Genomic DNA, 11,796 nt, shown 5'->3' with positions numbered 1-11,796 from the left:
AAGGGCCCACCACTTCCAGGAAAAGGGCAGTCATTTTCACAGAAATTTGAAACAACTGTTTTCTAAGAATATAATATCAACAGGCACTAATAGATGACAACAAAACAGGAAATGAACGCTGTGAAAAAGTGAAGCAACTAGAAGACATTTTAAGGGCACAGCAGCGCTTTTTCACGAGACTCAATGATTTAAATGAAAATGATTCAAAGGCGAGCTACGAGGTCATGAGGCTGATCGTCAAGCACTGCAAACGTTTCACGGAGGATGAATTTATTAAAGACTGTTGAAAAACCATTAGGCTGAATAGTCGGCCCTCTCACATTTTCAGTTTACCAAATCTGGCCCGTTTTCTCTTCAAGCATTTCCTCTGACAGCAATGTTTACCTGCAGCATATATGATAAATTTGAAGGATCTTGATTAAGTCAAGTCAAGTCATTTTTATTTTTATAGCCCTTAATCACAGAGTCTCAAAGGGCTTCACAGGTTATTACACATGAGCAGTTTAGGTTATTCATATGCTATAGAGTATAAGTGAGTTTTAAGCTTAGACTTAAACATTTCCACTGAGGTTGCAGATCGGATCTCAGGGGGGAGAGCATTCCACAACACCGGTGCCCGGATGGAGAACGCTCTCGAACCAGCGGAACACTTCTTGGCTCTTGGGATCACCAGAACATAGGGGGAAATCAGATCTGAAAGATATGAGGGGGAAAGTCCATGTATGATTTTGTATAATAATAAGAGAACCTTGAAATCACATCTTAGGCTAACAGGGAGTCAATGCAGGTTAGCCAAAATTAGGGTTATGTGATCGGACTTTTTTGTCCTAGTTAAAAGCTTCGCTGCGGCATTTTGTACTAGCTGAAGACTCTTGAGTCTGGTCATCGGAAGACCGGAGAGTAGTGCATTACAGTAATCGAGACGGGAGGTAACAAACGTGTGAATTACAATCTCCGCATCCGACTGAGACAGTATAGGACGAATTTTAGCAATGTTACAAAGATGGAAGAAAGCGGTTCAAGTAATTTTCTTTACATGTGTTTGAAAGGACTGTACCAGTTTTTGTGTTGTTTTTTTTTAATCAAAATTTGTACAGTTGCATGTGATATAGAGATGATATAGATTATAATTTGATACCTTACACTTGTGCTGTTTTTTTTCTTTTAGAGGCTCCATTTTATTTTATCATCCTACAGTGTTAACTGTAAATTGGATGATTAACGGACCAACACTTTTGTTACGTTGACATTTCAGTACCGTATTTTCCGCACTAAAAGGCGCACCTAAAAGTCGCACCTAAAAGTCGCACCTAAAAGTCGCACCTAAAAGTCGCACCTAAAAGTCGCACCTAAAAGTCTTCTTTTTTTTCAAAAGCTGACCATGCGCCTTATAATACAGTGCGCCTTATATATGGATCAATATTAAGTCGCAAAGTCTTGCAACTAATGCAAGCAGCCGCCGACTAGATTTTCCCCCGAACGCGAAGTAGTCCGCGGTGTATGCTGGGATTTATATACCGGCGTTTCATTGGCTAACAAATGTTTCAATCATCATTTGAATCGATCACTATTGGCTAAAGTTTTTCGGAGGTAAAGGGGGCGGATCCTTTTTATCATTTACAGGCTCGCATAGGCTGAAGGGGCAAAACAAAGCCTGCAATTGGCCGAAAAATATGTGTCAATCATCAGTTGAATCGATCACTATTGGCTAAAGTTATTCGGAGGTAAAGGGGGCGGATCCTTTTTATAATTTACAGGCTCGCATAGGCTAAAGGGGCAAAACAAAGCCTGCAATTGGACGAAAAAGATGAATGTGAACAGCAAGTCTGGTTGTCTACGGCATAGAGGAAACATGTTTTACCATTCTGTATTTGTAAATATTTTACTCTCCTGAATTTACTACACTCACGGATATAAGAGGACCATGATTGCACATTATTTTTGAACACAACGACTTCGGTGAGCTACTCCGGCTATATATTTTCCCAGTATCTTGTTTCAGAGTGATATCGATGTGTCTGTGATTGGTCTTTTTTTAAATTAAACTCAATTCCAAGTGTTTATTGTCATATGCACAGTAAAGTTGCGAGCGAAAAAGAAAATAGAAACTAAGGAATGGTTGGCATTTCTTGAATCCCAAGACTTTAACCTTCCGAATGATATTTGGAACGATGCATTTGAGTGACATCGTACGGACACCGCATCCGCACGTGTCTACGACACGTATTTACTTCTTTGCAAGCTTTCGAATGTTAAGGGGGTAATAAGTTTGACTGAACTATCAGACTGTTTTGTCGACGTTCACATTGTAGCGCCTTATAATCCGGTGCGCCTTATGCATGGAAGATATAAAACCAAAAACTATTTTTTGGGGGTGCGCCCTATAACCCGGTGCGCCCTATAGTGCGGAAAATACGGTATATGCAATTGTGGCTCTAAACCTGTTGTACAGCTTTCATATTATGTTTTCATTGTCTCAGTCAAAATAAATGTCAGCTTCCAGACTAAATGACAGATACAGATGTAAATTGCCCCAGTTTATTGCCCCAGAAGTGTATGAATTAAGTTGCTTGTTTTTTAGGAAAAATAATTATATCTCAATCATCAATTATGTCGATTCGCAAATATCGAGAATCCGGATATAAATCGAATCACCACTTTAGTGTTGTGATACAACCGAATCATTACCAAAGCATATCGTCCCACCCCTAATAATTAGGATACAAAAAATGTAAATGTGTTCTGTTACAGTTACAAAAAGGTGACGTAATCAAGTAACATGTATATTTAGTTAGAATAAGGACTTCAAATTGTATTAAAAAAAACTATTTACACATAGATATTGCGCTGATAGATGAATTGTGTCCATCATAATTTAAATCACAGACACTAAAAAGACAGAGACATGAGGCATGTTTGTCACACTGTGCCGCAGTAAAACCACTTTTCGTCTGTATTTTATTTCTTCTTCAATGTCGCCCTCTTTTTGTTAAATTGGCATGATCCTGCAGTTTCGTGAGGTCAGAGCAGTTGCACACTAGTAATGAGTTCAGGAATATTCAGTAAATGTGATTGTCTTCTTTTTGTATTTTGGAGTTAATTGTAGTTAAAACCCCACTGTACGATCACGGTATGTATTATGTTAAGAGAATGTTTTACTCTGCCTAGTAAATCTAAATATATTCTAGAAATTTGGCATCACCACTTCAAACAAGTAAAACTTAAAATTGGACAAAAGACATAGAAGTTTGTTGGAAATTTGGAAAGTTAACATTTCTGTCTTAAAACAATATCTGGTTCTTAATGTCCTCTTAATACGAACTTAAAAAGAGCATATCTTGTCTAGCGTGTGAAAAACTTAACGAACTTTACTACATGGTTAAAATTTGAGCACGTTTTGAAGGACTGCAAGCAGCTACCTGATTTATTTTTTAAGGATACATTGTTCACTTAAACAAAATGTAATAGTTATATTCATGTTATGTTTACTTTGTCTTTAATAGCATATTTGGTATTGGATTAAATCAAAAGTAATCAAGGTACTTTACTGTAATGTTGTATGATTCGGATTGCTTTAATGATCTTTTTTTCAACAGGTAACCAAATACCAGTTGTAACTTAATTTCATAGTAACTGTGCCAAACCTGCGCAGATAAAGTTAGCATGAATCATCAAATTCCAGCACAAAACCACAAAGGCCACCAAACTTAAAAACATTATCACTTTTATTTAGACTGTACAGACAAAACAGGATTTAAAAACGAGTACAAAAAAAAAACAGACAAAAAAAGACAGATGAGTTTCCCCATAAATACAATACAAGAAGAAGGGTGTGTGAGTTAAATGAATAATTTGCATAATGTTTCAATTCGCACGCACACACACATGCAAGAAACTGAAATGATACAAAGACATAACAAGTTTTGCATCAATCACACGTAGACACATGGGGATTTCTTTTTTAACTTAAAACAAAAAAGTCGCTACCCAAAAAAAAAAAAAAAAAAAAGAGTATGTACAAAAAGCCGTGTTTTCTAGGTTTGTGTGCCGTTAAGTGTGTTGAAAGTAAAGTTCGTGCGACTGGGAAGGGGAAAAAAGAACCATTTTTTCTTTCATCTTAAAATCTATCTTTGTGTTATACACATGAAGGAAAAACGTGCAACATGACCCGAAAACAAGGAAAAGATGATACAGCGACAGTGTTGCTTATTTTTCAATCTCTGGTAACTTCAGATATAGGTTTTAATTAAAGGGACAGTGTGTAAAACTTTGGGCCTTTTAGTAGTATACTAAAGGTATGCAAAGACTCAAATTTGCTACCACCTAAAAGTGTTTAATGGCCTACTTAATTTAATTAGTAATTACTAAAGGGACCTTGTGTATTAATGAGTGCATCCTAGTGGTTAAAAAACGCCATTCGTTTGAAAAATATATATATATAGATTTGAATAATATGGAAAAAATACATAAAATATCAGATGAACGTGCATTTTTTTAAATACCATATGTTAAGAAATTTGTATTTATCTTACATAGCATGAGGCATACCTCGAGGGATCTGACATGATTGTTCCCCATCTTTCTAAGGGTACCCCAAGATATCAAAAACTTTATAAAAGGCTTGGCAAGAAAATATGTGCTTTGTAGTACTTGTTTTCGGTCGAACGACACTATAATGCGACATCTAGTGGTCAAATAGTATACAGTATCCCTTTAAGCTTAAACATTCCTTAAAATGTCCATTTAAGTGAATTTTTGGTATTTCTTAAAATTATTAGTTCACACCTTGATGGCAGAAAACTCTACACAGTTCCTTTAAATTTTCAAAACAGATGCTTGTTGGTTTTTTTTTTATAAAACAAGTAAAAAAAAACACAAATTTAGGAAATGTTGAGTGTTTTATTGATTTGATGCCTGCATTAATTTGAGTAAATCTAAGTTGACAGAACTAGTTTAATGATGACAGTGGGACGTCTTTGAACTTTGTTAGAGTAGAGAATTGACTAAGACAATGTTTCTCAACTGGTGGGTCAGGACCCGAAAGTGGGCCGCAGACTCGTTTTCAGTGGGCCGTGAACCATTTTTCTTAGCAAAGTATTGCTAAGAGAAATAAAACACAAAAGGTCAATTCGACTCCTTGAGAGTAGATGATGTCCTGCTCCATCTCTTCTAGCTGTTCAGTCAATCAGGGCCAGTGATTGGGACCACACCTCATTTAATTGTGATTTTGTTGGTTTTATTTACATTTTCTGCTCATAATAAAGGGTCCCAAGAAAGTTAGTGATAAGGGGAAGGAAAAGTTGAAAACAACTGCGAAATTTGAAAATCCTGTATGAGTCCCATTGAAGCGCTGATGGAAGATACAATAAGTGGTTTAAAAATGTAATATTTTTTATGTTTTTATCAGTATTAAGCTCCATTAACTACATAATTAAATAACTATCAATATTTAGGTACATGCTTTAGTAATTTTTGAATTTCTTTTGAAATGTGGCTATTTTAAAGCAGTTTTAGGGGGTATATGTGATGTCGGCTCATATGCCAGTATAAACAGTACTTGAAGTCATTTGGGTGTTGCTTCTCAATTTGTTTTTTGAAAAAGACGGTGAATATGTTCTACTATTTCTGGTTTAAACTGCACAATTCGGTTCATTCAATAAATTTGAGAAGTGTAAACTTTTTTTCGTGACTTGGGTCACGGCTTTCAATTAGGTTTAGACGGTGGGTCCTGAAGTCAGACCAGTTGAGAACCACTGGACTAAGATCTAAAAATTTAAAAAAAAATTTAAAAAAAAGGGGGGGGGGGATTGCTAAACTTAAAACGGGTTAAATAGATGTTTCAATCAAAAACAATTCAGTAAAATGAGAGTTTGTTTTCTTGGAATATTAATAGTTATATTGCTCTCTCTTTAGTGTAGTGATTCATCATAAGACACTTGGTTCATGTCCATTTGTACAAACATTATGAACTGGTAAACATTTCGAGGTCTTGCAAACGGAAGCACAAGCACAATTGTGTGCCAATTGCTATGCTGCTAACACAGCGAGGTATGTCTCAACCTGCACCCAAACCCAAGTGACCTTTTCTCAGTTACTCTGTGTTTTAGGACGCTTATAACCAGGCACGCAAAATCAAACTGTATGGCAGACTAGCGGAACATAAAGCACATGCACATTCGTTTTGAATGGAAAATTTCTTTCTGGATGTGGAAGCACTCCCCAGAAAAAAAACAACTCTCCCCCCGTATAGATTTAAATGCATCTAAATGGAAGAAAAATGAGGAATAGCAGGTTTAAAGTCTGAACAATCGTTTTTATCTAAGATCAAACATTCAAAAATGCTCGAGCACCAGTCCCACACAAGAAAGCCATTACTGTCTTTGTGATCGTGGGTCCGCTAATGTAGAGACCACACACAGACGGAGCTGAGGCCAGTGTTTATGTGTGTGTGGTCCGCAAAATTCTTGGGAGAGAAATCCGCCCATTTCGTGGTAACGATGAGTTTGTAATGGAACGGGACACAAAGAACACCACGACCGGTTAGGAGGTTTGAAACGTAGTAACGAGAAGAGCTCGTCAGCGCTTAAGACTGCATGGAACGGTTGGCAGTAACAGACCAAACGTGGCTTTGAGGTTTATGTCGAAAGAAAATTTTTAATTTATTCGCCACGACACCGGCTGGAGCGAACAAGCCTTTTGTAGTGTAACAGTTACTTGTTTTAACACTTTCAAAAACCTTGTGCAAACTAACACAGAACAGTAACTTCATTCACCTTCGGAGTGAACATTCAATGCGGGAGAAAAAAAATGAAGGCAAAGGTTTTTACTGATATTTGTGTGTGCTCTTTTTTTACATTTTATTTTAATCTTAAGCATTTCTTAAAGCATTTCAGTCTACAAAGTAACCTTAACTCTCTATAAAAGGTAAGCATTCACAGTCCTTGGACCTTTTTGGCTGCAGTTGCCACTTTGCTTAATCCAGGGGTTTCCAAAGGTGAGGTGCCCTCAGACCTCTTCTAAAAATAGCTCGCCAGTGGGTCATTTTGATTTTCAGATCACAACATAAAAATAACACAAAAAGTTGTTATTTTAGAAATACCGGGTTTCCTTTGCCCTCATTATTAACATAAAGCAGTTCATAGCTTGAAAAAGGTTGGAGACCCCTGGTTAGGCCCATCAGTCTTACTCCATCATATTTGGCCGCTGTGGGAGCGAACAAACGACGTACATTCAAAACAAAGATGTAATGAGTGAGTAAATAGGGGTAACTTCAAGTCCGGTATTAATGACAGCGTTTGAATTCCAGAAGTACAAAAAAATAAAAACAGTTGTAGGGCTGTGAGAAAAAAATGCAGATTCTTCCATTTGATATCGAATATAGAGAAGAAAAGTTCTGTCTGCGCGCCCAAATAGAAAAAATGTGTCCGAAATAGTATAAAATTGAAAGCTATCTGACCCCATTCCTCTACTTTTGTACCTTCACACAGTGGTCTCTCCGTGATTACCGTTGCTAAGGCGCTTGTAGAACCTCCTCCACGATTGCAGGGTCTTGCCGGACCAGACCCAAACGCCCGAGGTGATCCCAACGATCATGGTCATCAGGTACTTTATCATGAAGACGGTGAAGTCAGGCGTCATGGGGGCAAAGTTGTGCAGGGGACAGGGCACGGCAAAGCGTTTGCACGTCTGCATGTGCCAAGTGCGCTCCCAATGCTCCCGAAAGGCTTGCTCATAGAAGTAGCAGGCGATGACGATGGTGGCTGGCACCGTGTAGAGGACGCTAAACACGCCGATGCGTACCATCAACTTCTCAAGCTTCTCTGTCTTGGTGCCGTCGTGTTTCATGATGGTGCGGATCCGGAAGAGGGACACGAAGCCGGCCAGTAGAAAGGATGTTCCAATGAACAAGTAGACGAAAAGTGGAGCCAGGACAAAGCCTCGCAGGGCGTCCACATTGAATATACCCACGAAGCAAACGCCCGTCAGCACGTCGCCATCCACTTGTCCCATGGCCAGTATGGTGATGGTCTTGATGGCGGGCACAGCCCAGGCCGCTAAGTGGAAGTATTGCGAGTTGGCTTCGATGGCCTCGTGGCCCCATTTCATGCCGGCCGACAGGAACCAAGTCAGGGACAGGATAACCCACCAGATGGAGCTGGCCATGCCAAAAAAGTACAATACCATGAAGAGGATGGTGCAGCCCTCCTTCTTGGTTCCCTGGGCCACGGTCCTGTAGCCGTCCTCCTTGAATTTATCCACACACACCACTTTATCCTCCAAGAAGAATCCCGCGGCGTAGGCCACAGCCACCATAAAGTAACACCCCGACAAGAAGATAATGGGCCGTTCGGGGTAGCGGAAGCGCCTCATGTCCACCAGGTAAGTGAGCACCGTGAATAAGGTGCTCACGCAGCACAGGATGGACCAGATGCCCACCCACAGACGCCCAAATTTCACCTCGTCTTCCCGGAAATACATGATCCCGGTGGGCTTAGTGGGTTCACACGGCGCCCCGCAGTCCTTCACTCCCATGAATTTGTAGCCCAAATAGGACGGGACATCCAGCTGCAGCGGGCAGGAGAATTCTGGGTATTGGTTGTGTGAAGGGGGCTTGGGTCGACCCAAACTGGGAGGAAGAGTCATCAACTCTGGAGCATAGGGCGAGGACGAGGAACCAGGGCTGCTGGGCTCGGATGTGTTCTGACCCACGCAGATTTCTCCTGCACCGTGGATCGGGAAAGCCTCGCAGCGAAGTCTTTCGGGCCACTGGAAACCGAATTTGTTCATAAGGGCTTCACACCCTTGACGTGCGCGTTCACAGAGGGACCGGCAAGGCGGGATGGCTTGCTCCAGAACCGTGCACACCGGTGCATACATGGAACACAAGAAGAATTTTAAATCAGCCGAACACTGGACCTTCACCAGCGGGTAGAACTGGTGCACCTCAAGCCCTGCGTCCTCTTGGTTGGTGTGGCCCAGGAGGTTCGGCATGATGGTCTGGTTGTAGGCGATATCGGTGCACAGCGGGATTGAGATGGGTTGGCAAAATCCATGCTCTGGGATTGATATTCCACTTTCGCTGTTGTAATGTTGTGCAGAAGCGGTCGAGAAGGACAAACCGCAAAGGAGCCACATGATCCGCACAAGCACGGAGCTAGTTGTGGACCTGGTCGCCGCCATACTTGAGGGGGAGGAGGAGGAGGCAAAACTTTGAACCAAGTAGGGCGACTCAAAAAGGGTCCAAAAAAGCGTCGCCAATCTACATTTAACGTCCCCGAGCGTCGCTGATATTCCAAATGACTCGTGTGCGTCCACTAACAGTCGAATTCCAGTTTTTTTCAAGCAGTTTGATACCCCAAAATCCTTCGTCGTGTCATGACTTCTTGATGGTCTTTGTAAGTGACTCCGAGCAGCCCACTCTCACTTCTCCGAGTGGGGGGGGTCTTCACGTTCTGCTTTTTCGCCAAAAATAAAACACGGCTGGATTAAATGCTCGTCGAGGGTGTCCTCAACGCTTCATCGACGCTTCGCTCGGGAGGGAAAACGCAAAATTAAAACGTCCTAAATGGCCGTCTTTTGTGGCTCCACCAGTCCGATTGTCAGCTTCTCCAAGCGGTTGAAAGTCCGCAGGCTCGCTGGTTCTCCTCGGCGCGCTCGGTTTCAAGGCACCCCCCATTCACAAGACCCTCCCCCTCCCCGGAGAGCCACGGGGCGCCTGGAAACCGACTGCGGCGTCTCAGCCAATCCCGGCGCTTGTTTTCCTACAGGACTCGTCGCTGATTGGCAGTTTACTCCCCGTCGGGGGAAAATATGCTACAGTAATTAAATTACACCAGAGATTTTACTGAAATAATCATAATCGTGACTTGTGCCAATTTCTCAACAAAGTGAAACATTAGAGAGAAAAGTTTTCCCCCATCTATCTATCTATCTATCTATCTATCTATCTATCTATCTATCTATCTATCTATCTATCTATCTATCTATCTATCTATCTATCTATCTATCTATCTATCTATCTATCTATCTATCTATCTATCTATCTATCTATCTATCTATCTATCTATCTATCTATCTATCTATCTATCTATCTATCTATCTATCTATCTATCTATCTATCTATCTATCTATCTATCTATCTATCTTTCTTCATACCTGGCAAACTCAGCCAATTCTTCCTCCAGTTATAATGATTACAATTCCCCTTATTAGGCGATAAGAAACCTCGCAAACACAATGCGGCAGCAAGACAAACTACTGTACATAGAATAAAAACACATAATTTGTGTAAACTACTTGATTTTATTTACAAAAAAAAAAAAAAATGGCATCTTTGTTAGTCCTTTCCCCACTTGCAGTTAATTTAGGGTTGCTTATTATATTATTATCCACTAGCAGCAACTTTCACAGCCTTTCTACACGGAATGCAGAACGAGAAATGAGTAAATTCCATGATCCATCCAACATATTTGCCTTGGAGGGATTCCTATTCCTTTTTTGTAATGACCTGGTCCTTGAATCCCTTCTCTTCTTACTTGGTTCTTCCATGCTTACTTTCACAATTAAAACTTGTTGATGCTTTGATTGTAACACAAACGCCTGGCTTCGAAATATATAAAAACGTATATAACGAGACGCGTGTGCGCATATCTTGCTTTATCGACAAAGCCACAATATGCGCGAACAATAAATGCTTTATCGAGGGTAACGTATCTTAGTGTACCGCGACAATATTAGCAGTGTATGATGATGTTGTTGTCAGCTACCAGTGACCGAGACCATCCGAATTAGTGCCAAAATAGACAAGACAAGACCGGTCTGACAAAAAACTTTTTTGTTTCCCGTAAAAAAAAAAAAGATTAGATTGCTTACATAATTTGAAATTGTCAAAAAACATAAATTATGGGGAAAACGTTTAAGATGATACGTATGCTATCCAGTGTTTCCCATACCACTATTGGAATCAGTGGGTCTCCAAAATTTAGTGTTATTGAGGTTGAAATTGTAAACCGGCGACAGATATGTAATATAAATCTATTTATTAATTCCGTTTTAATCTTCACAGTTTATTGGTAATACAAATCAGTTATCTCTTCAAGATTTTTCAAAATACTGAAAACACTGACATCCACTTAACTATCTTTAACAGTGAAAGCATGGCCAAGTCTTCTTTTTGATGTCGTATCCGTTCATACTTGCCTCTCTTCCTGCAGCAACAGAATTTCCATAGCTAATTTGTGGTTTTCATTGTCGTTGTGCCGATCCAATGTGCTTTTCTGAAAGTTAGTATTGCAAAATGATTTATGAAATACATTTTTTTGTCACGCTGGGTACACGCATCACAAAACATGTAGCCTCCATTATCATCCCCCTCATAGCGTAACCAGGAATATAACTTCATTTTCTTGCTGGGAGTATTCATTTATTTCATTTATTTTCTTTCGTCGAATCGTTCGCTTCAACGCACGTGTTTTCCTTGCCTTCGCGTTTTTCTGAGGAATTTCTCCACCGTTTTTTCGTGCCGGAATTATTGCCGTTGTTATCAATTTCTGCATTATGTTTCGACTTATTACCGACACTGAAGAAATTACCAATTTTTTGTTGATTTGCAACTAATACCAACTGTTTTTACAGAGGCATACTTACTTCTCTTTCACTCGACAACCACCAAAACCATGGCGTCGTCTTGAAACAACGAGATCTCGTCTGCCGAGATCGGCGCGAGACCAAAACAACAATGTCGGATCTGCCTGACGAAATGTTTGGAGTGCGGTAAATCTTTGTTAAAAAAGAAAA

The 11,796-nt window shown here is 40.1% G+C and overlaps 1 protein-coding gene across 1 annotated transcript; it reads right to left on the bottom strand.

The window, feature by feature from the left end:
* Positions 1-3,707: 3,707 nt before the first annotated feature.
* On the bottom strand, positions 3,708-9,659 carry LOC148353292 (frizzled-7-A-like). The gene has a single exon (XM_088352460.1). It carries the CDS (start codon positions 9,178-9,180, stop codon positions 7,480-7,482), a length of 1,701 nt encoding a protein of 566 aa, XP_088208586.1. The 5' UTR covers positions 9,181-9,659; the 3' UTR covers positions 3,708-7,479.
* Between the last annotated feature and the right edge of the window lie 2,137 nt (positions 9,660-11,796).

Source organism: Urocampus carinirostris, chromosome 14 (assembly GCF_059441175.1).
Source record: "Urocampus carinirostris isolate Australia breed hairy pipefish chromosome 14, RoL_Ucar_1.0, whole genome shotgun sequence".
NCBI classification, from domain to species: domain Eukaryota; kingdom Metazoa; phylum Chordata; class Actinopteri; order Syngnathiformes; family Syngnathidae; genus Urocampus; species Urocampus carinirostris.
This window is presented reverse-complemented; position numbering and strand designations above follow the sequence as displayed.

Bases quoted from the DNA above. Each gene is read 5' to 3' on its own strand.
- LOC148353292 (XM_088352460.1), bottom strand. From the start codon at position 9,180: ATGGCGGCGACCAGGTCCACAACTAGCTCCGTGCTTGTGCGGATCATG.